At 42.0% G+C, this 26125-nt stretch overlaps 1 protein-coding gene across 1 annotated transcript in view; it reads right to left on the bottom strand.

Moving 5' to 3' along the window:
* Positions 1–26125, bottom strand: part of ARID2 (AT-rich interaction domain 2) — a 145253-nt gene that overhangs the window by 2343 nt on the left and 116785 nt on the right. The window contains exons 17-21 of the mRNA XM_066634426.1: positions 6464–6612; positions 4525–4663; positions 3138–3223; positions 1574–1697; positions 1400–1491 (exon numbers count right to left, since the gene is read on the bottom strand). Coding sequence (XP_066490523.1) covers positions 1400–1491; positions 1574–1697; positions 3138–3223; positions 4525–4663; positions 6464–6612 — 590 coding nt within the window. The remainder of the gene's footprint in view (positions 1–1399; positions 1492–1573; positions 1698–3137; positions 3224–4524; positions 4664–6463; positions 6613–26125) is intronic.

Genomic DNA, 26125 nt, shown 5'->3' with positions numbered 1-26125 from the left:
TATACTGCTGTGATGTAGCTTGCATCAGCATGACAATAGGATATGGCAAGGTGAGGGCAAGGATGCAGCAGATTCTGGATACTCTTCACCCTGAGTCTGCCGCTGGCTTCATCCAGCCTGCTGAGGATGTGAGCTCATAGATCTGCTTCCTACTCACTTGTCCAGGAAAAGGATAATCTACCTCCTTACTGTGCTCTCTGAATGTTTTTCACAAACCCCTAAGTGCAGAACTTCAAGTTTTCTTTAGAGAGACCGTAAAAATGAATGAGATCCTTCATTCGATCAGTCGGTTTAAGTAAAACTGGAAACCTACACTTTTGGATTTGCAAACACCATGCAAAGAGCACAGTAAAGGGCTTCCCCCTCCCCAACATGTTCCAGGTCCTGCTACCTGTGAGGGTACAAGTAGGTATATGTTTTAACAATTCCAAATAAGTCTACTGATCAGCCTGAACAGCCTTAGGCTTGCAGTTCCGATAATTTTCCTGTGTGGGATGCGGTGGACTTGTGAATGACTCCTTGAAAACTACCATGCAATACACACCTAAGTTGTATAGGTGAAATACAGAGGTCTGTCCTCCTTATCCACAGATATGGGAGTCCATGGATTTAACACACAGGTTCCAAACCCATGGTGGATGGCTGGACCTGAGCTCCCAGATGTGACTGGAGCTGTTCTCCATTCACATCTGGGAGACCTTCTGAGGCCTGCAAGAGGCCGTGTGCAGCGTCTGCAGGCCTCAGAATGGCCTCCAGAGGTGCCAGAAAGGCACTCCTGGTTTTTATGAAAACCTTCCCAGAACATCTGGAGGCCTTTCTGAGGCCCACAGGCCTCTGAAGGCCCCAGAAACACCTCTAGACACAACTGGAAAATAACTCTGGACATGACCAGAAATCCTATGGACCAGACCCACGGATTTGCTTATCCACAGGTTTTGGTATCTGCGGTGGGAGGTGGTTCAGGAACAGATCCCCTCGCGGATACCGAAATCTAACTGTACACCTTCTTAGGAGGGAGAGGGGGATAGCACACATACAATGTGTTAAAGTTCCTTCCTATCAGAAGCCCTGCAGATTTTCTTTTGGATTTTTGAGTATTTGTTTTACACTGCCCAGATCTTTCAAAAGTCTTTTCAAACAACCACTGAGGACTAAAATTTTCTTTAACTTTAAATTTCAGGATGTCAAGGACAGAAGCAGATAGATTCCATGCTTGTGTAGCAAATCTGCCAATGTGCAGAATACAAACAACCCTGTAATACTTTCTGTCATGAAAACATTTTTTTTTAAATCACTGCACTAGATGCTGTAGAAATTTAGATTTGCTGTATTGAACACAATACATTGCAATAGTTGCCATATCAATCGGGAAAACAATTTTAGGAAATGATCTGCTCACCTGCGACCACATTCTGAATATTTACCAATATTTTTTAATATTAAGGCAGCTGTTAATCGGATGTGTTTAGTAATTGGTCCCTCTTTTTCATCCTTAGACAGAAGAGAAAATAGTATTAGAACAAATGTGACAATAATGCCTTTCTCCTATCTAATTCAAGTACTTGCTACTTACTGTGAAATCTCTGAAAACAAGGTTTCTTGATCCCCTCCTTAGTGCCATGAGGGCAGCACTAGGATGATTAACAATGGCCTTCTGTGCTCTGGGAGCAGAAGAGGTACCCCCTGCATTTGGTGGCCTAAATAGATAAAAAATAAATAAAACTTAACAAAGATTTCTAGGTAAATTAAGTATTTTCTCCCAAGGAGCAGCTGCTTGGTGTTGAAAGGTGAACATCTACAGAAGTCAGTCTGTGCAAAGCATAACTCTAAAGTGCCAATACATTAATACAAGTATATAATGGTGAGGGACATTATGTTTTAATTAGGTATCCTCATATGTTGCAATTATTAATGTGTTACAGACAAACTTTGGTTAATATGGATTGTTATAGAAACTTAACCTTTCACTAAAATCATATGAGTAGTGTTTTCAAATCAGCTGTAAGTCATACATAATTATGTTTGGCATAATTCACATACTGGTGCAGTGTCTGGTGGGATTCCCATAGGATTTAACTGTGCTGTGTTCCTCCCCACCTCACCTGCACTTAGACAGTACACTAGGACAATCAAGGCAGTAGAAAGTCTATGCACACTTTCCATATCCAGATCTAGCACACCCTTTCTGCTTCTATGCAATTTCCAAAGATCACATAATTTGATTGAACAGAGGAAGAGGACTAGCTTTTATTATTTATTTGTACGCTGCTTTTCAGCCAAGACTACTCCTAAAGAGGTTTATAATCAGAATGAACAGAAAGATTATTAAGAGTATTTATGTATAGCTTTTCAGCAAAGAAACATAGCTTTACTGTTATGCAGTAAAGGAATAGCAAAGTAATTATTGTACATATATGGCAAAATCTTCTGTTCCCTGGCAGCTGATGATATAGTCTAGATTCCAGACTCCTCTGCCCAGAGGGAGAGGAAGAAGGAGCTGAAGACGAACTCAGGGCCTGGCTGATGGTAAAAATAACAGCCCCTAGAAGTAGCCTCCCCGTTCATTTGCATTCTTATGCTCCCTGGTAGTTGACAGCATAGCCCAGGTTCCAGACTCTTTACTGGATACAGGAAGCACACATCAACCTTCTATTTTCCATTACAACTTGTCACACTGAGTCTATGCATAATCATGCACGTGGGTTGGGCATTGTTGAACCCTATGGTGATCTCTCTATGCACGTATGATAAGAACATTCAAAGTGAAATATTATTGTTTCTCTTTCAAAACAGGTAACCTTTATAGTGATATCAGATATTTTTCCTTCACCAACGCTGCACTGAACTGTGCAGTTCAGTGAACATAAATGGCAGGAGAATTCTATGGGGCTCTAGACTGCACTGTGCACAGTTTCTAGTACCTATAACTGTGAGAGATTTAAAAAGAATACTGAAATTGTTAGGATTCTTCAGACACTGATGTATCAAAAGGAGCTAGGCTGACTCTAGCATCTTTATCAGGGCCTTCAACGATCCACTGATTGGCAATGTTACCTTGTCCATACGTGCCTCTCTAGTGCTGCAAGTTTACACACTTCAACACATATAGTTTAATGACTGGGGCATGTGTCTCTTACTTAGTGGAAGGTTTTGAACTTCCTCCTTGACCATGTTCATCTTGTTTTAATCCAGCAAGGAGAGCATCTCTTGAGCAGTGCTTATCCTGTTTGTGGGGGGGAAAATACCACTTGTTAGTATATAATACAGGCCCAGCAGAGAGACTGAGACTATACTGTCTGTTGCAGTGGTTCTCACACATTTAGCAAGGGGACCCACTTTTTAGAATGAAAATCGGTCAGAACCCACCGGAAGTGATGTCATGACCTGAGGTGTCAGCATGAAGCAGGAAAATTTTTAACAATCCTAGGCTGCAATCCTACCCATACTAACCCAGGAGTAAGTCCAATTTACTATCATTGTTAAAAGAATATACACAGTAGCTTGTTAAAAGTACAGGTCTGTAACGTTTCTCCAAATGTAGTCACATACCTTGGTAACATCAAGTCTAATATATTAAAAATAAAATACTGAAATGAATGGGGAGCCACTTGAAATTGGCTTGCAACTCACCTAGTGGGTCCTAACCCACAGTTTGAGAAACACTGGTATATTGTCTTTGGTATGAAACAGGACAATTTATTTCTTTCACATTACAGAGTTAATTAACTTATATTTGATAGGAGGGTGTTGTCAATATCAATTACAACTGTTATGAATTGCCACCATGCTTATCTTGTATTCTTTGAAACTTTACATGGAACTGTAAGAGTTAACAAATTTCCCCTCTATATCCATGTAATTATGTAATGAGGATAACAATTCCTGCTTCTGATGAAGTTAAAGCTTATGCTACCGTCAACCTATTTAGTCTTGAAACCGAGCAAGGAACCTGTTTAGCAAGGAAACCAAGAAGTGGCTTCCGAAAACCAGAAGGCTTCTGAGGGCCATTCTGAGGCTTGTAGAGTGCGTTGCTGGGCCAGGAAAGGCCAACAAAGACTCTGGTTAAGTAAAGGGGCATCTGGAATGGCTCCTATTTGGAGCCAAATTGGTGCAAGAGCGGGCAGGAGTGCCCAAATTGTGACTCACTGTGCTTGGGCTCAAAACCCACCAGTGGTTTGGGAAGCTTTGATCTAAGCAAACCTTTCATTTTTTCCCATTGCACAATTTCTGAACAACTTGTTTTGGGGACTTCTGTGGAACCTTCAACCAGTAACTGAAAAAAAAGTCTAAACTACAATTAGGATGTGAACGAGCTGACTTTATTCCATAAAAAGACTGACTACGCAATAAAGTTACTTATGATAAATCAATGCTGGTACTGTTACAGAGGAAGAAATAATTGTACACAATGTGTGAATATACACAATTAAAATGATGATCTATGTAACATAGATTCTCGATGTTAAATTTCAAATATATTATTTTCATCTTTATTTAGAAAAGCGATGGGAGATAAATTCTTACCTGTAAATGGGTAATGAAGGAAAACCTTTGCCGCTGGAAAGGTTCACACCCCTCCCACAAACACTGACCAGGATAGACATCTTTTCCTCCATGCTCAGTTGCAGCGTGGTAGAAAACCTGGGATGGCGTTTGAAACCACCTGGAAAATATAATACATATTAACATAGGTGAAGGGGGAACACTACTTGGCTAACATATATATTGTCTAAGCAATAATTAGACACAATTTTGAAAAATAACAAGCAATTATTCAATAAGTAGCAATTAATAAGGTTTGCTTGTATAAATCATCTATAAAAATGTTTCTTAAACTGTGGGTTGGGACCCACCAGGTGGGTCATGAGCCAATTTTAGTGGTTTCCCATTCATTTCAACATTTTATTTTTAATCTATTAGACTTGATGCTACCATGGTATGGGGAAATGTTACAGAACTGTACTTTTAACAGGTAACTATGTATATGCTTTTAACAATGACAGTCAATGGGATTTAGGGCCCAATCCTATGGTCCACACTGCGCCTCCGCAGTATGGATCATAGTTGCAAACGTGCCGTTAGGCACGTTTGTGCGGCTTACCGTCAGGCTCCCTCTGGAGGTGGCTCAGCTCCGACCGGCGATGAGCCACTGCCCAGAGGGCGCCCGTGTTCCGCAGCTTGGCGGCGCCTGCGACTGCCGGGCTGTGGAATGGCAAACGGGGGCGGGGACAGGGGCGTTCCAGGGAGGGGGGAGGCCAGCGTGACACGAGGAGGGGGCGGGGAGGCCAGCGTGACACGAGGAGGGGGGCGTACCAGAGGCATGTCTGGGGGTGGGTGGGAGGAGGATCCGCGGAGCTCTGCTCCGCAGGATCCTAGGCGCTCGTGGAGGCTGCATGCCTTACACAAGAGCCTTTACTTTAGCAGCGCCCTTAGGGCGCTGCTAAAGAGAGTAGCCCCATTGTGGGGCTGCCTCCCTTACCTGGGGGAAGGGGACAAATGTCCCCTACTCCCGAGGTGCCTCCCACGGTAGCGCAGGAGGTGCTGGATTCGGCGGCAGCCCTCGTGGTGCCACCAAGCGGGGGCGCTCTGGGCAGCTCAGGATTGGGCTGTCTGTTAGGATTGCGCTATTACTCTAGTTAAGTGTGAATAGGATTGCAATTTAGGATTGTCAAAAGTTTTCTTGCTTTATAGTGTCACTTCCACTCATGATATCATCTCTGATGGGTCCTGCCAGATTCTCATTCTAAAAAGTGGGTTCCAGAAGGATTTCTATAAACTGCGAGAATGGGCAGCAAAATGGCAGATGGGTTTCAGTGTAAGTAAGTGTAAAGTAATGCACATTGGGGTAAAAAAACAAAACTTCACATATAGGCTAATGGGTCCTGAGCTGTCTGTGATGGATCAAGAGAGGGATCTGGGGATGCTAGTGGTCAGATCAATGAAAGTGATGACCTGATGCATGGTGGTGGTGAAGAAGGTTAAGTCTATGCTTGGAATCATTAGAAAAGGTATTGAGTATAAAATGGCTAATATGATAATGTCATTGTACAAATTGATGGTAAGACCACACTGGAGTATTACGTCCAGCTCTGGTCACTACATCACAAAAAGGATATTGTGGAAATGGAAAAGGTGCAAAAAAGAACTTCCTAAAATCACTTCCTAAGGCAGGGGTGGTCATAAGTTTTGTTTTAGACAATAAAACAAAGGCAAGCAGTGAATTCAATCACCCACCCACATACATGAATTCTCACAATTCCCATATTACATGGTTCCCTTGTATGCAGCTGTATAATGACTCGTGCATCTAAAACACACTGAAAAATCTAAAAACAGAAGTAGTGTGTGAGTCAGTCTTTTAAATGAGGACTTTGAAACTGACAAATATCGTATTTTGTAAAATTAATACCTTGCAATACTATTAAGAAAACATAGTTAATTTGAACACTACTACCACACTTACTTTTTACAAGATTGCCACAGACACATAAAATTCTGTCCAGGTTTTTTCACTTGCTCTGCATGCGGACTTGGTACAGCATACACAGAAGGTGGCAAACTGACAGGTGGGCCCTGGACTTGCATTGTTGGTACTGGTGCAACAGGTGTGCTCTGTGGATAAGTTTAAGACAATGTGAATATCAAAATTCTGCTTTATGGTTTCACTTGTTTTACATGGTTATTTATTTAACAGTGCAACATTTAATTTTAATACAGCAACTTTGCTGTAGCAAAAGGTGTGGCCTTATTCCATTATAATCAGCAGTTTTGCTATTGACTTCAACAGGAGGTATATTGTACCCACTGTCTGAAAACAGTACAATGAAAGATTGGAGAACTCCTGAGCTATTTATAGATTTTTTTCCCCATAGTTCTATTTTTATTTTCCAGGTTCAACACAGAATCAGACACAGCTTTTGGAAAACTTTGCAGATGCTAATCTCTCTCTATAGAAATAAAGTAATTGGGCAATTTAACATACTTGTATCGAGCTTGTCAATACAAAAAAAGAATTTTAAGAAAGGCTTAAAATTAGCAGATCTTAGATCTGATCTACTCATTCATTTTGTATATGCTATAACATGGATGCATGCATAGTTGATAGGAAAAGAGGCAACATTAAATGGCATTATGGCTAATCTTCACATTACATTCAGTAAACTGCAATTTCCTTCAGATTCCGGAGACTGTATCAATTCAGGATTAAAGCAGGGGAAATCAAATGATTGGCAGCTCTCCTACAACAACTCCCTCAAAAAGAAAAACAGCATGCCAAGGAGAAGTCTAAGAGCTGTGTTGTGTGCGTCCCTGGAAAGACTGAATTTTTTTTTAAACAACAGTGAGAGTCAAGCTTCAAGCATGCAAACCCACACCTGTAATCTGAAATAGTACAGTTCTAGGAGGGCTTTTCCATGTGATTTTTATAAAGGTAAAGACTGACCCTTATATAGGTGTGGTATCAAAGGTCTGAATGAGGACCCGAGACCATCAAAGTGCCCACCTAGTCAGGCCAATGTCTGAACCCTCAGTATTGGTGGCAGTAGTGGTGCTTGATGTCTCATCACAAGGGTGAGTGGGTGTTGCAATGGCGTAGGCACTGCCCTTATAGCAATATAGCTTATCTAAATATCAACAACACGTACATTAACAATGTGGGGCTATACATTGTTTAGCACACTTGAAAACTTTCACTACCTCAAAATCTTCAAAGTGTTTGAATCCTATTTGATGGCAAGTCATATTATAAAAGTAGCTTCATAACTCCTTCATGAAACAAAGCAATAACTAAATACAAATACATTTCATGGGGAATGCTTTTTAAAGCATTGAGAGGCCCAGGAAAGCCCTCCAGGACTTAAAAGGCATTGAAAATGTCACTTCTGGTTTCTCTGTGAAACCAGAAGTAGAGTTTTCTCAGCTGCTGAGCTCAGAGGCCCCTCCGAGGTGAGCGAAGCAGAGCTCCCCTTGCCTCTGGGGGGTGGCCCTGGGACTGTGGAGACGGTGTTTGCCCATATCCATGGTTTCAGGTATTTGTGGGGGTTCCCAGAATGAAACCCCATGGATAAGGGGGGGACGGACACTTGTATACATTTGACTACACTAATTTTTAGTGATTATTCTACAAGTGAGATGGCTTGAAGCACACCTCTATCAAAATTATCAAGTCAGCCAAAGAGCACCATATGCCTGCTAAAAAAACCCAGAGAATTCAAAATACATATAAGAGACCCCTGAAAGAACCATTCTATAATAATTCAGGACACAGTAAACTGAACTGCAGTTATTACTGAGATAATTAAGACATGAAGATGAATTGGCTGCTTGATATAAAATGTTTTCAGATTACTAAACTTTTGTTCTCAGTATATGTTCTTCAAAAGTTAACAACAATGAACGTTCATTGAATGAAGTTCATTTGCTCTGCTGTCAACAATGCACAATGCCTCCTGGAGCCATACACCTCTGTTCTGGTACATAATAACAGCCAGATCAAGATGAGGCAGCAGCCAATGAATGATATCAGGTTGCCTGAGGTGTTACCAACAAGCTTTCAACACAAAGCATGGATGTGTGGAAAGCATGCTGGTAACATGCATTTGGTAACAAAAGCCTATGTTTTAAAAGGATGTCTCAAATGTGTTTATGTGGAGACAACAGGTAGGAGTGAGGCAACTGTTATTTTACAAAGTTCCAGAAATTAATGTCTTAACTTTTGTGAACCTTGCATGACATCAAAACACTTTTCTAAAACAAACCAAAAACTGAAGGGGAAAAAATATAGCTGTGCTTTAAAATCTCAAATTTTAAATGAACTCAAATATACAACTCATTTCCTTTCTTCAAACATCAAAAGTAATGCCTCTAAGGAAAAATTCACATAGGGAAAGAAAGTTAGGAAATAATATGCCAACTTTATCCAGCCTGAAATTATAGCAAATGAGCTGTCTAGATCAGGGGTCTCCAAACTACAGCCCGGGGGCCACATCTGGCCCACCACAAGATTTTATCCTGCCCACAGCAACTTGTGTCAGAGCATTTGCTAATGTTTGATATTTTTACTCATTATATATCATTTCTCAGTTTATGCACGGCACTGTTTCTTTGTAATTGTCACATTTCTCTTTTGTTCTGAATCATATCATGCTGATTACAAAAAAGTAAAACGTATTCATTTAAATTCATCCATACACTTATAAAACTGATTTTTTTGACCTGCAAAAATACGTAAAATATATGATGTGGCCCTCATACTGAAAGGTTTGTAGACCCCAGTCTAGATGAAGCTACTAACAAAGCACCAACAAGGATCATGATTTGCACTGTGTGTTACTGTTTTAAATACAGCCCACCAAGCAAGGTGCTTTTCCAGTAAGTTAAACATAAATCATATTAGACCTCTGCTTGTTAGTGCTGCTGACACTATTAGCATTATTTAGTGCCCTCCATGTGCTAGGTGCTTTTCAAAACCAGGAATTGCAATGCCCCTCTCCAGAGTACTTGCATTCTTAGTAAGATGAAGAGGGGGAGAGGATACATTTAGGGTTGGCTAACTGGTCACACTTTTTTTTTTTTTAATAGTTGAGCAAAGCTTCTACCAAATAAAACAATGTGAAACAAGGTTAAGGTCATCAGAAATTTGTAAGTACCAGAACAAGGCTCCCACTCAAGTCTATGAGTATCTTGCTTATCATGATCAATTTGACACAAACCATTTAAGTTTCTGTTGCACCTGTATTCATAGTGTCTCAGGGACTTTTCCCATATATAATTTTTTCCATGTACAGTAGACCCACATCTTACATGCATTCTATTAGTACTTATTCAAGTATACATGTTCAGCAGAGAGAGAAAACTATTTAAATAATGCAGGTGATTCTGCCTGCCATTCATGCACTAAGTATATGCCCTGGAGTGAGTGTGAGAAGGGAGAATGAATCTGCTCTTCCCTCAGTTGTCTCTCAAAGGGCAACTTTAATTTTTAAAAAAATAGTGTGCATTTAGGATATAAGAGTAATTTTAACAATACTCAATTTTAGTCTTATGCGTTGACTTCAGAACCTAACCCTCATGTAAGATGTAGGCGGACAGTGAGTGAGTGAGTGAAAAATTAGCTCTCTCATCTGAAAAGGACACTGTCATTTCTATCTTGGAACACATGAGCACATTCCACAACTGACTATAATATGTCACTTTAATACCAGTTCCCTTATGATGAGGGAACTACATCTGGGTCTTCTAGTGTGACCTCCACTGGAAATCAGTGGAAAAATATCAGTGAACCAATGAGACAGACACAGCCTAAGGTATGAAACTACGTTTACTGCTCTTTCACGCAGCTTGAGCTTGTTTTGAGAAGATGAGCAGATCAACAGCCGCACATGAGGAGATCAACACTGTAGCACCTCCTCTTGCTTAATTTGCATTTAGTATCAAAAAGCAGAATGACAACTAGAACTCCAAGAGCAAAAGTAACAAAATAACATTGATACTTCAGTCTAGGAATCTTAATGAGAAGCAAAAACAAGTTGGAAAGAATCTCAGCAGTGTCTTGCAAGCAGTTGAGTACAAATATGAGAGGGAGAGGAAAACTCCTTGAAGGAGTCCAACAGCATTTATTTGCATTACTGATGTCACACATACCTAGGCTGTATACACATTAAAAAAGAGTGTTCAACTAAAATATATAAAACATTGATAAATATCAGAACAAGCTCAGGAACGGTATGGAAAATAATTACACAGAGAAAGATTTTTTTTAAGGAACTCTAAAACAAAACACAAATCAGGTAAATTAATTTTACATCTTTTCCAAAAGCCTACAAAGATGGTCAGGAACAGGGCTCTATAACCAAATGAAGTACAGAACGCTGTGACAACAGCAGAGAAAGTGCTGCTCCTGGTTCTGTCCAATCTTGTTTATCCACTGTGAATAACACTCTGCAGACTGGAGCACTCACATGAGGTGGGACACTACCTCTGATACAACTAACAGCTATAGAATATTGCACTTTACAAGTACTGGAAACTTGAGCTGAGGTTCAAACAACTGGCAATCTGTACAGCTCATCAACTAATGAAAATTGCATTATTTCCTGTTCATCTTGCTCAGGGAGTGGGCAACAGTAGTCTATATCAGTTTTGATTTCTAGACAGTCTTTAAAAGGCAATTTCTCTTAATGTGAATTATAGCACTTTATTCAAGAGCATGGATGGCATGGATGATCCACCTTCATATTCAGGGTGGAGAAAGTAGGGCCAGTAGAAGCCCAGCAGCAGCAGCACCTCATCAGTCTCACTAATACACAGCCAGAGAAATGTGAGATTACTGAAAGCAGTGAAGAAACAGTTTATGGAAGAAAGCATAGTCAAAGAACTCTATCGTTCCTAACAAAGCTCCTCAGGGGTGAAGGGGTGAAATGAGGGAGTGAAGAAGAAAATGTGAACTGCCCCCTAAATACACTGTCAGAGTATAATAAATTCATTTTGCATGGTTCATTATTCAAACAAATATTACACAGAAATGCAGCTATTCTTTAGAGTTTGTTATTAGCCAGGATAATTCCAGCACCTAGGCAGTATATATTTATAATTCAAATAGCAAGGATTTTTTGATAAGACAAATACGTATGCTTTGAGTTAACAAAAACATTACTACACATTTAACATCAACATAAGAACATAAGAACAGCCCCACTGGATCAGGCCATAGGCCCATCTAGTCCAGCTTCCTGTATCTCACAGCGGCCCACCAAATGCCCCAGGGAGCACACCAGATAACAACAGACCTCATCCTGGTGCCCTCCCCTACATCTGGCATTCTGACTTAACCCATTCCTAAAATCAGGAGGTTGCGCATACACATCATGGCTTGTACCCCATAATGGATTTTTCCTCCAGAAACTCGTCCAATCCCCTTTTAAAGGCGTCTAGGCTAGACGCCAGCACCACATCCTGTGGCAAGGAGTTCCACAGACCGACCACGCGCTGAGTAAAGAAATATTTTCTTTTGTCTGTCCTAACCCGCCCAACACTCAATTTTAGTGGATGTCCCCTCGTTCTGGTATTATGTGAGAGTGTAAAGAGCATCTCCCTATCCACTCTGTCCATCCCCTGCATAATTTTGTATGTCTCAATCATGTCCCCCCTCAGGCGTCTCTTTTCTAGGCTGAAGAGGCCCAAACGCCGTAGCCTTTCCTCATAAGGAAGGTGCCCCAGCCCCGTAATCATCTTAGTCGCTCTCTTTTGCACCTTTTCCATTTCCACTATGTCTTTTTTGAGATGCGGCGACCAGAACTGGACACAATACTCCAGGTGTGGCCTTACCATCGATTTGTACAACGGCATTATAATACTAGCCGTTTTGTTCTCAATACCCTTCCTAATGATTAAGATAACAGCATTATATATGTGCCTCAACTGGTATGTGAAATGGAGAAAGCAGCAAATATTTTTAAACAAATAATATCTGGCAGCCAAGCAATCATGCAGCTGATAAAATATAACACAACTGTATAATATAACTGTAACACAAAGGAACATTCTCTCAAACTCTTTATTTATCTTTTTTTTTTAAAGCAAGGTGAACATAGGTGATAGGCACAAAGCAATCTTTTGAGTTATTTTGTTCCACTCAAACCACTGATGATAGAAAAAGGTGGTTATTCCTGGATAGTAGCATTCCTAGAAGCACGATATCATTTCATAAAAGAAACAGAGAAGGATCAGTTTACCAAAAATAACAAAATCATGACTTAATTGGAAGACCAGTTATCGACAATTTAAAAACATTCACCGAAAGCCATACAGATTTGAAATGGTCACACTTCTTTTCCTTTTTCCCTATGTTAGTTCAGGTCCAAACTTTTTACTGTTGCCAGCCAAACACCACTTTGCAAGGACAGAGAGAGAAAGAAAAAATGCCAACTGGAACATGAGAATACAACTTGTACAAAAATATAATCATTTACAGATAAACCAACAGTGAATTAATACAAGACAGACTCTGCAAAATTAAGAACTAAAGCAGAAAGGAAAGGAAAACCAGGAAACCAAGCACTCAAGCCTCTCCTCTTTATTTCAAAACAACACAACAACTCTTCCACGTTTTATGTCATATAAACATAGCAGGAACCAATGATTCTTGTAAGAAAAATTCAGCACTGAGTTTTGGGGCTCATGTGTTCTCCCTCCCCTACATCTCCCTCCTTTGTAAAGAAGTGGAGGATAATATATACAATTATTTTGTCCAAGCATGGGAAACTGATGTGAAAAACCATAGTTAGTTAACACACTAGAAATAAAAAAAAGTTTGTGCCTGGTTTGATATTCTCATTTGTAAATTAAATCATGGCTTATACAAACCACAGTTTCCTATATCCGGCTGAAGTGGATACTGTAGTTTATAAACCGTAATGGAAAGCTTCAAACCTCCTTCCCCTCACACACACACAAGAGAAACACTCAAGCACAAAGCTTACTGCAGATTCTGCATGACAAAACATGGTTTGCTGTTTTTCATGTTTATTGAATTAGACCACTGTGACCTGAAGTCAACTAATGTGGAAATATATTGCCTGGTAAACTACTTTTGTTCTTTCCATCCAACAAGAGAATGAGTTTGGGGACATTACATTAAGTGATCTTTGGAGAAAATGTGGTCATATTATTTTTCCTTGCTGTCTCAGACATGTGGCAGCGCAGAAAGGGGAGAAGTTCATGCACTACACCTGACCAGATCATGTTAGTGGCAATAAAATACTGACCACATAATCCTAAATTGTGCCTCTGCTGGTGCAGTAGTCCCTGTGCTGCTTAAAGGTGTCATAAAGCATGTTTGTGACACTGCATGTGCTGTATCCAGACCCTGCCAAAACTGGATCCAAGCCCCTGGCTGCTGGAGGAGGTATGCTACTGAAGGCGCAATCCAAACCTGTGCTGGAACAAGCAAGCAAGGAGGCTTGTGCTGCATCCAACGCAGGTTTGTTGGCTGCAGCGGCTCAGCCAGGGGCAAGGGAAAGCTCTTCCCCTTACCCCGGGTAAGGGTTGCTCACCCCAATGGGTCTCCTCGGACCTGAGCCACCTCTGGAGGTGGTGCAAGTTCGAGGAGAGTGGAGTGGCTTGAAGCCGCTCCGATCTCCGCGGGGATGGCAGTTGGGATCCGGCATAACTGCCGGGTCCCAGCCCCACCCCGGCTCCCTGCGCGCCCTCCTCCGGGGCCGCCCATCGCCTGCCCTCCCCCCTCCCAGGAACGCCTCCCTCCCGCCTGCTCCATGCCCCCCACGCCTACCTTTGACAGTTGTGTCAGCGCAGGTGCACCGACACAAGCGGCTGCAAGGAAGCCGTCATGGAGGCTTCTGCCAGCCTCCATGCATCGGCGTATCTGGATGCACCGACATGACTTCCTCCCACAGAGGCACAAACGTGCTTTATGACCCTCCTGGGCCGGCCCAAGTCCAAGTTAGGATTGCGCCCTGAGTGGCGCAGGGGGCTGGGGTGAGTGGATTGGAGGCAGGGAGGGGGTATTTCTGGGTGGGGGGAGGGTGGAAGGGGGGCAAATTAGGCCCAGGAGCAAGCGGGATCAGAAGAGCAGGCCTTTACTGTATCCTAATCCCCGTCCTGGGACAGCTGACATTACATTGGATTGCTCCGAAATCTGACAGTTATATAGCTGGTGGAGATCTGAGTAGGCCATAGGTTGGCTGGGCCTTACTTGGGGTAAGGGGAAAAATATTCTCTTATCCAGAGGAGTCCTTCAGTCTGCCCCTAACCTGTGCTGGATACAGTGCAGGCCATGTGGCCTGGTTGCACCAGAACAGGTTAGGATTGGGCTGCCTAAAACATTGCTTAGAAGGAGAAGGATGTGCATGTTTTACATATTCAAACAGTAAGAAATAGATATTGCTCACTAGGTTATGTGGTTAAAAGGGTGTTAAAGCCATGACAAAAGATGGGTTTTGAATTCTAATCAAATTGGACTGTATTTCAATATCATTTAATTTGGTCCAAATACGTCTATCTCTCCTTTATTCCTGAAGTGATGTCCAGGAGAGGCTAATCTGCTGCAGCAATCTACCCCTTGTTAAAATGAAGAACCTTTTGTGACAGCAGCTTTCAGAAAATATTTCAGAAAATCTGTGTTCCTCCAGAGTGAACAGTTTCAACATATACTTATCAAGACAGATGCCCTATGGTGCACTGAAGGAAGACCAACCTCAGCTTTTAGTAGAACTGCAGGAATACTTGGAGGAAAGCAAAATTTACTCCGCAAGAAATTACTTTGTACTCTGATGTCTGAGTTACAACCACTAATACACTGCCTCATACACAACATAACATTTGTGCGCATGTATTTGCCAGCAAACTTACAGCTCAATCCAAACCAGCACTAATGCGAGGTGGAATGTATGTTCCACTGGTGCAGGCTGCAGCAAAGGAGACATAAAGCACTTTGCAGCAGCACTAGACCCAGGGGGCAGAAAGGGATGGTGATGGGGTCGGGATGGGTGAATCAGGCCTGGGAGGGGATGGTTTCAGTGAAAGTGCACACTGAATCCAAAACCCCTTCCTGTGCCTGCCTACATGGAGCAATACGGACTTGTACCAGAGACTGAGCTAGCACAGGTTTGAATTGCCCTATAGTGGCTGTTGGGGCTTACCCTGGGGCAAGGGGATGAATGTCCTCTAGCAGTTGAAAATCCCCCTTGGGATACAGGGGAAGCCAGGCTGGTGCTGCTGCTTCACTGCGAAGGGATTTGGGTAGAACTGGACTGTTTTGAAATTAACATAAGAAAAGCCCTGCTGGATCATTTAGATCAGGGGTGCTCAATAGGTGGATCGCGATCTACCGGTAGATCGCGAGGCAAAATGAGTAGATCGCGGAGCCCTGTCTCTCCAAACTGTTAATATGTCAGTTTCGTCTAGTCACTAGACAAAACTGACATATTTAGCTAAACTGACACTGAAACTGACACTTTAGCTGCTCTTCAGGCATGTAGCAACAAAACTGAGGAAACTGACTAGACTCCAGCAGGGGCTCCATACATTAAAGGGGGTGTCTGTCAGACGCTTCCTTCCCCCCTGGTAGATCTCCGGGCCTTGCTGGGTTTCAAAGTAGCTCTCGAGCCAAAAAAGTGTGAGCACCCCTGATTTAGATAAATCCCTTATGGCAGTGGTTCTCAAACATTTTCAGCTGACAGCTCCCTTAACCTACTGAGCCACTGGCCATGGCTCCCCATTAGGGCTACAATCCTATCCATTGTATAGGACGTCAGATTTTTCACAAGGATTCCACTGCTCCCCTGGCTGGTTTCCAGGGGAGCACTTTGGGAACCACTTCCTTATGGGGAGAAAAGCAGGGTAAAAATTTAGTAAACAAACAAATAAATCTAATCCAGCATCCCTCTTTCCAGCAATGTGCAGTCAAATGCTTCCAAGAAGCCAACAATCAGACACAAACACAACATTCCATTGTTTCCTATCTTCTAGCAGCTCGTCATTTCCATCTCCATTGTACTATCGCTAATAACAGTTGTTGATAGACCTATGCCCCATGACATCTAGTTGCCTTTTAAAGCCATGTAAACTAACGGCCACATTCTGTGCAGTTAAAAACGTGTTATGAGAAAAGTGCTTTATTTTATCTGATCTAAATGTATTTACAATAAATTTTACTGGGTGACTAATGCTACAAGTGACAAACATTGGGTAACCCCTGCTAATTGGGTAAGAGGCACTTTTTCAAGTGGGTGCTCCTCTTTTTAGCAGGGGGAGAGTAACTGGCCCACCTCACCCCAGCACTGTCTGTTCTAGTGGCTGTCTGCTGGTATTCATTTGCATCTTTTTAGATTGTGAGCCCTTTTGGGACAGGGAGCCATTTAGTTATTTGATTTTTCTCTGTAAACCGCTTTGTGAACTTTTAGTTGAAAAGCGGTATATAAATACTGTTGATTGATTGATTGATTGAAACATTTCTCTATAGGCCTTTTCCACGCCATTCATAATTTCAAACACCTATCATATTATCCCTTGATTCATTTTTAAACAATTAAGCCCTCACACATTGGCCTTTTCTCACTGGATGATACTACTACCACCTGCTGTTCTGAGCTGCTTTTCTCTGCAAATGTTCTAGCTCTACAAAAGCTTGAGTAAGCTGAGACAACCAGAATTGTACACAATATTCCAAATGTACAAATTGTACACAAATATTCCAAATATTCCAATATTCCAGACTGGAAGACATTTCCTTCCAGTTTCATTTTCTGTGTAATTCGGTATCCATAGGAGATCCTGGAACAGCTCTTCTGCAAATACCAAGAGAAAATTCTATTTTCTATACAGTGAAATTCTATTTCTTTCTTTCACATCAGTACACTGAATCAACTTTTTAATTGTTATCCATGACAATCCCATAATGTATTTTCTGGATAGTCACAGTCAGTGTAGACCCTATTGGTATATATATGAGGATTTTTGCCTCATTGCATATTACTTATGGGCAAGAACACCTCCTTTAGAGAAAACTTCCCACCCCTAAGAGACAGTTCTCTGAGTACACTGGGGCTGACCTAGGAAGGAGCCAGTCACATTGTTCTTTTCACCAGAGCTCTAGGTGACCTATCACACATAGCTTTCCTCCTTCAGCATAAATTAGAGTCCCATGACTGGTATCATCAGAGAACAGCTTTAACAGAAGTATAGTTCACACCTGATCTTTGTTCATTCACCTTACTTGGGATAGGGAAATTTGAACATCTGTTAATTTCAAACCAGGTAATGGGGGGTGGGGGGAGGTTAGGCTCCCAAAAATGGGATTAACAGCTGTCTGGATAGTCAATTGAGGGCCCAATCCTATCCAATTTTCCAGTGCCAGTGCTGCTGTGCCTATGGGATATGCTTCCTGCGTTGGGGAGGTAGTCTTAGAGGCCTCTACAAGGTATGGGAACATTTGTTCCCTTACCTTGGGACTGCATTGTGGCTGCCCCGGTGCTGGAAAGTTGGATAGCATTGGGCCCTAAATCAAGAAAGCAAGGGCACAAGCCTATGCATGTCTACTCAGAAGTAAGTCCTATTGTGTTCAATGGGGCTTACTCTCAGGAAAGTGTGGTTAGGATTGCAGCCCAAGATGTGCAGGAGATAAAAGGAGATGCAAGATGGAAGTTGGGCTTTGCAGGATGCAAGCCATAAGGAAAAACTTAAAATCTAAGAAGATATTTCTCTTCACTGCCAGGAGAATGAATTGTAAAAGGATTCTCAAGTCAGGAAAGTCTTAGACAGTATTTTACTTTACTTAGAATTCTGCCACTAACTCTCAAGTACAGAATTTGATTGCTTTCTTTCCTTGTTTCATTTTTATCCTCAATAAATCTTTTCTTTTTATTTGAATAAAACCAATCTGACTAGTGCTTTTAATAGCAGAGCCCTAATGCCTTGCTCAGTCTTGCATGCTACCCAGAAAAGGCTTGGGTTCATGTGTGATTGTATGTGGATGTATGGATGAGAGAAAGAAGAGAAGCAAAAAGTTCAGTCAAGATGCTCCCCACCCGTTTCCCTCCTTAGGGAACTCAACATGATGGCTGGCAGACAGACCCTGAGCTGGATGAAGGGGTAGAAACATGGCCTGATCCTGCATTTCTGGTGAAGGAAAACCTATTCCATGCATATATCAGGCATGACTGAATATGTGATTTTGGACCTCTGATTTCAGGCTGTGGAGATGTACCAGATTACAGGGGAACTTGATCTTTATCAGTGCTACCTTGGAGATTCTAACACATTTACTTTAAACATATTTGCCAATTTGTTGCCCATTCATCCAGTCTGGAAAGATCCTTTCAAAGCTCTTCAGTTAACTTGCATTTTCACTATCTTGGTATCACTACAAATCTGGTCACTTTACAGCTCAGAATGTTTATTAATACATTAAGCAGCACTGGTCTCAATACAGTTTCTTGTAGTGCTCTTACTGCTTATCTTCCTGTTAACTGTGACAACTCCTGGCTTATTCTTTCTCTCTCTCTCTCTCTCTCTCTCTCTCTCTGCATCTTATTTTTAATCCAAATACTAATCCATAAGAGGACCTGTTCACTTATCCCTATCTAGGTTTACAAAGCACAGCATAGCCAGAAACAGTCTGTGATCCTTTCATAGTTTAGTGACGCTTGGCTCAGATAAAATAGTACTCAAACTCAAAATACCTGAGTACTTTTATTTGTTCTAACCATGCCTCTCCAAAGTTCAGTTCTGAGGTTTGGAAACATTTATCCAGGACTATTACCTTTGTTGTTCCAGTTCCCAGATTAAATTCTTGACATTTCAATTTAAAAAGAATGTCAGTTAATATGACTTGAAAAACTTCTGCCAGATACTTCAAAGAGCCACTGAAAATTGAAACAGACAACAGTGGGCTAGTTGAAGCAATGGTCTGACTCAGTCTAACACAGCTTCATACTCTCATGCACCCGTAGTGCTATTGTGGCTTCTTAGCAGCAGCATCACTAGGGGGGTGCTGGTGGTGCGGGGTGCACTGGGTGACGCGCACGGGAGGGGTGTGACACGCACTGATGGGGTGACATGCTAAAATCGCGGTGGTTAGGAGTAATACTGTTATGTTATATACTGTTGGATGTGGAATTTCCTGCAGAATGCAATGCAAAAAACCAGAGTGAAATATCTCCTGTCAAAAGTTATGGCCAAAAAACCGGGGAACAAAAAAATGCATAAAGCCCTATGGAAAGTGAAAACTCAGCCTTATCGCACATTTACTCGCGAGTAGGCAAACGTTCCTTAATCCATCAGAAAGGGTAGGTTGAGAGGAATCCAATGACATGGTCCGACGGGTGGACTTCCCTCAAATGAGGAGGCTGGTTAGAAGGAGGTTGAAAGGGAAGGTAAAAAGAGTCCAATCTCTCCAGAGTGCATGGAGGCTGCTTAAAACAACAGTAATAGAGGCCCAGCAGAGGTGTATACCACAAAGAAAGAAGGGTTCCTCTAAATCCAGGAGAGTGCCCGCATGGCTAACCAGCCAAGTTAGAGAGGCTGTAAAGGGTAAGGAAGTTTCCTTCCAAAAATGGAAGTCTTGCCCTAATGAGGAGCATAAAAAGGAACATTAACTGTGGCAAAAGAAATGTAAGAAGGTGATATGGGAGGCCAAGCGAGACTATGAGGAACGCATGGCCAGCAACATTAAAATTGCTGTTTTTAATAATAAAACATTATTATTGGGAATGCTAATGCTGGGAATAATAAAAGCTTCTTCAAATATGTTAGAAGCAGGAAACCCGCCAGAGAAGCGGTTGGCCCTCTGGATGGTGAGGGAGGGAAAGGGGAGATAAAAGGAGACTTAGAGATGGCAGAGAAATTAAATGAGTTCTTTGCATCTGTCTTCACGGCAGAAGACCTCGGGCAGATACCGCTTCCTGACCAAGGAATTAAGTCAGATAGAGGTTGAAAGAGAAAATGTTTCAGACCTCATTGACAAATTAAAGATCAATAAGTCACCGGGCCCTGATGGCATCCACCCAAGAGTTATTAAGGAATTGAAGAATGAAGTTGCTGATCTCTTGACTAAGATATGCAACTTGTCCCTCAAAACGGCCATGGTGCCAGAGGATTGGAGGATAGCAAATGTCACGCCTATCTTTAAAAAGGGAAAGAGGGGGGGAACCGGGAAACTATAGGCCGGTCAGCCTAACATCTATACCGGTTAAGATGGTGGAATGCCTCATCAAAGATAGGATCTCAAAAAACATAGATGAACAGGCCTTGCTGAGGGAGAGTCAGCATGGCTTCTGTAAGGGTAAGTTTTGCCTCATGAACCTTATAGAATTCTTTGAAAAGGTCAACAGGCATGTGGATGGGGGAGAACCCGTGGACATTATATATCTGGACTTTCAGAAGGCGTTCGACACAGTCCCTCACCAAAGGCTACTAAACAAACTCCACAGTCAGGGAATTAGAGGACAGGTCCTCTCATGGACTGAGAACTGGTTGAAGGCCAGGAAACAGAGAATGGGTTTCAATGGGCAATTTTCACACTGGAGAGAAGTGAAAAGCTGTGTGCCCCAAGGATCTGTCCTGGGACCGGTACTTTTCAACCTCTTCATAAATGACCTGGAGACAGGGTTGAGCAGTGAGGTGGCTAAGTTTGCAGACGACACCAAACTTTTCCGAGTGGTGAAGACCAGAAGTGATTGTGAGGAGCTCCAGAAGGATCTCTCCAGACTGCCAGAATGGGCAGCAAAATGGCAGATGCGCTTCAATGTCAGTAAGTGTAAGGTCATGCACATTGGGGCAAAAAATCAAAACTTTAGATATAGGCTGATGGGTTCTGAGCTGGCTGTGACAGATCAGGAGAGAGATCTTGGGGTGGTGGTGGACAGGTTGATGAAAGTGTCGACTCAATGTGCGGCAGCAATAAAGAAGGCCAATTCTATGCTTGGGATCATTAGAAAAGGTATTGAGAACAAAACAGCTAATATTATAATACCGTTGTACAAATCTATGGTAAGTCCACACCTGGAGTATTGTGTCCAGTTCTGGTTGCCACATCTCAAAAAAGACATAGTGGAAATGGAAAAGGTGCAAAAGAGAGCGACTAAGATGATTATGGGGCTGGGGCACCTTCCTTATGAGGAAAGGCTACAGTCTTTGGGCCTCTTCAGCCTAGAAAAGTGGCGCCTCAGGGGGGACATGATTGAGTTCTAGGACTGCATTTTCCTGTCAAAGTTGTGAATGCATCTACATTAATACTACAATACATTATTATATCCTATAGCGCTGTTTCATGCAACACTCTGTTTTCCAAGGACATATCCACAGCATTATAGGAGGTATTAGTGTAATAGCAAGCAAATCTCAGTTAATTCATTTCAATTTACTTCTGTATGCTTAGCATTTAAATAAGAGATCTTGTTTAATATCTTTGCATTGAAACATTTCTCTTTTCGGAGAGCAGATGTACTTTTGCAGTGCAAATGAACTACATTGACCAAAGATTTGGATTAAGCTTCTAAGGTTCCAGTTGCATGTGTGTGACATCTCAGCACGCTTTCTGCGCTGGCACTGACTGCTATATAGCAGTCAGCGTCAGTCACAAAAAGGGCTCTGACAGCACACCACTTGGAATCTGGACTCGACAAGGGGTGGTGGAGTGACTTTGTGCCTGTCCAGTTTGGTACGATCCAAGGAAGATAGTTTTCCAAGGACTTCCAACACCTTCAGCCAGGCCTGCTCTTACAATTACTTTTTATAACAGTTTGATGATGTGAAGTGTTACTGAAAGTTACTTGCTCTCTAGTGACTTTGGAGGTATGAATGGTAGGTCAGAAAACAGCAACCAGTACACAGCTGGTACTACTGCCTAAGAGAAGCTTAGCAGTGTACACATTTACTCCTTGTTTATTTCTAACCTATTCATTTTTTCCACATTATGATTTGAATAAATCTAGTTACTTGCACTAGTACAGCACCCCTCAAATATTCATCAGGGTGTTGTTGTTTTTAATTAAATTGCTATCTTTATTCTGTAGTACTAGGCAAATCTTGATTACAAAATGTTTTTCCATCCAAATCTTTGGTCAATGTAGTTCATTTGCACTGCAAAAGTACATCTGCTCTCCGAAAAGAGAAATGTTTCAATGCAAAGATATTAAACAAGATCTCTTATTTAAATGCTAAGCATACAGAAGTAAATTGAAATGAATTAACTGAGATTTGCTTGCTATTACACTAATACCTCCTATAATGCTGTGGATATGTCCTTGGAAAACAGAGTGTTGCATGAAACAGTGCTATAGGATATAATAATGTATTGTAGTATTAATGTAGATGCATTCACAACCTTGTATTTGGACTGCATTAGGAGCTTGTTGCATAATTTGCCACAGCTGCCATGGTTCCTCCTACATGACAGCAGAAGAGGATGGAAAGAACTACACCCAGAAGGATGAGTCAGGTTACATGTAACTCATTCTTAGGAGCCACAGGCTTCTTGTTGAAGAAGATATCTAGGGTAACTTGCCTTGCCTGCTGTTTTTTCCCTGGACACATTTCACAGTAGCAATCAACTGACCAGCAGTAGCCAGAATACACCACTTTCACGGGCTAAAAGCCCAGCTCAGACTTGTCCCTGTTAAATCTTTGAATGGTCCTATGGGGTTTAACCTTTCTCTTTTTTTATACTGCTGTTAAAATTATACCCAGGATAAGGAGTGCTATAATGAAATAGCATTATAGAAAACAGTGTTATAGGAGTTATTATTATACATCACATGATCAGGCTGCAAGTGCACAAAATGTTTCATAAATAAAGACAATTCCTGGGCAAATAAATCAGCAAAAAAAGAAATTTTATCTAGCAGGTGAATTCCCGTTCCTGGTAGAGAAAGCACATTCCTAACATATGGGGATATGTTCCTAACGTATTTCTAAAATATTAACTTTAAAGAAGTTAGGAGCCTCTAATCAAATTGAAATAAATTTTAAAGAAGCTGTGGTATGAGAGCTTGAAAGCCAACAAACTTTCCTACGTTTAGAAAAAGCCGTTAACTGCCATTAATTGCCATTTAACGACCCTACTTGTGCTGGCATGAGGGCATTCCTCATATGTTAGGAATGCCGTTTCTCTGCCAGGGAAAATGTCCATCAAGCTTGGTTAACAGAGTGAAGTCTTCACACTTTGAGATCTGAATATATTTCTGAGTTCAAGACAGTGAAGAGTATACAGCAGGAGCACAAGATAATCTATACAGGCTCTCTGGATGGTCTTGGTGAAATACACAATGGAACCTCCTGGATGTTAGCATTTACATTGGTATGCTAGTCTCAGAGTTTAGTTGGAAGATAATCATGAAAAACATTATACATGTCTGATTGTGCCATTTATATTGTGCCATGCTTAGCCTCAGAAGTCAGTTATTTTCCCCCATGGTCTTGTTACATTAAATTAAAAGCTAATTTTAAATCCATTTGATAAATGATTATGATTTAATTTTAGAAGTGTCTGCTGTAGTTCTTCTCATTGAAGAACCATTGATAGGCTTCTGAGAAACCCCAGAATTCCCTGGAGCACAGTTTAAAAACCACCATTCTGTTAAATGTTTGATAAATACCTTGTATTCTGTTCTGGGATTTCAATCACAATACTTATCACAAACAACTACAAATATAAAAACACTACAAAGAATTTACTCTGTACAAGCAGGCCTATCTTTAACATGAACGCAAAATACAAACAAAACTCTCACATTCATCTCTCTCTACTTCCAACATTCCTACCTACTCTTCAAATCTCAACATTATGTAACTGAAATTCTCATAGTTTGTGCAACTATCAAACAACTAATTTTTAAATAGCACAGAGATAAATGTATTTGCAAAGTAAGTATTACAGAAACAAAATACTAAACTAACAGCCCAATCCTGAGCTGCCTGGAGCTGCGGGACCCGGCAGTTCCACAGAGGGCTCCCACTGGATCCAGCACCTCCCGCGCCCCGTGGGAGGCTCCTCAGGAGAAGGGGATGTTCGTCCCCTTCCCGAGTAAGGGAAGCAGCCCCGCAATGGGGTTACTCACTTTAGCAGCGACTGTTAGGTCGCCGCTAAAGTGAAGGCGCTCGTATAGGGCGAGCAGCCCTGCCCAAGTGCCCTAGATCCTGCGGAGCACGGCTCTGCGGGTCCACCTTTCCCCTGCCCCCGACACACCTCCCCCTATGAACCCGGTCATGCCTCCCCCGGACACATCCCATGTCCTGTTCTGCAGCCTGGTGGTTACAGAGACCACCGAACCGCGAAACCTGGGCACCCGCCACGCACTGGGTCAGTGCCGGCCAAAGCTGAGCCACCTCCAGCAGGAGCCTGGCAGTAAGCCCCGCAAATGTGCCTTACGCGGAAGAAGTTAAACATGCTTAAGTCTTTCCAGCTAAAATCAATGGAGCATAAATGTACTAAATTTGGGATACAAAGAACCCCAAGAATCTTCATCTCAAGTTTTGTTTCTTTTAAAATATTTTGCTAATGTGATTGTGGAGAAACTGAAATAAAATAAACTGCTTCTTCTAAAGGGCTCAAGACACATGCCTGTTTGCATGCTGGATTCCTACCCTTAGGGTGCAATCCTATCCTGCGCTGGAACAGGCAAGCCAAGAGGCTTGCACTGCATCCAGCGCAGGATAGGGGCCCAAAGCAACTCAGCCAGAGGAAAGGGGAAACTTTTCGCCTTACCTCCGGGTAATTCACCTTTGCCCCTATGGGTCTCCTCAGACTTGAGCCACCTCCTGAGGTGGCACAAGTCCGAGGAGAATGGAGTGGCTTCAAGCTGCTCTGAATTCCCTAGGAACGGGGTTGGGATTCAGCATAAGTGCTGGATCCCAACCCCACCTCCCGCTCCCCACCTGCCCGCCCCTGGGGCCACCCACCGTCCGCCCAGGAACACCTCCCTCCTGCCTCCTCCCCACCCACCCCAGAGCCTTGCGATGGCCCAACTGGGCTGACGCAAGGCTCACCGAGGAAGCTGGCGCGGAGGCTTTGTCAGACTTCTCAGGCTGGCGTACCTCCGTGTGCTGGCCCAGCTTACTCCCAAGGAGGCGTAAATGTGCTTTACAGCATGTTTGCGCCCCTCCTGGGCCTGTACAAGGGATGGGCAGGATTGCGACCTTAGATACATAACTCTTTTTAAACTGACTAATGCTTTGTTTATCATATTTTCCTTAGAGTGACATTTTGGCCATGACCTCAAGGTTTCAAGAACAAACGCCAAGGCTTTCCTCCTTTTACTAAGTCTTGTTTTTTATTTCATGTAATTCAATGGTTAATTTGCTGTGGATTCAGATTTTCTGCCAGGGTTGTTTTTTATTTTATTTTATGCTATTATTTACAGTTTGAGATGATGGTTGATTTTATTGTTTTAATTTTTATAAATTGCCTCATACCTTCTGAAAAGGGGGAATATAAACTGGTTAAAGAGATAAATGAAAATAAAATACAAATTTGTATTTCCTTTTGTGATGTGTGAGAACTGATTCATTTAACTATGTAAACATCTTTGTGAACTACTCTTGCTGAAAAGCAGTATATAAATATTCTTAATAATAATAATTTTCCCACCCACCCTCGCATCTTTTCCTAACA

The sequence above is a fragment of the Tiliqua scincoides genome, chromosome 7 (assembly GCF_035046505.1).
Source record: "Tiliqua scincoides isolate rTilSci1 chromosome 7, rTilSci1.hap2, whole genome shotgun sequence".
NCBI lineage: Eukaryota > Metazoa > Chordata > Lepidosauria > Squamata > Scincidae > Tiliqua > Tiliqua scincoides.
Note: the sequence above shows the minus strand (reverse complement) of the source record. Positions and strands in the feature narration are given on the sequence as shown.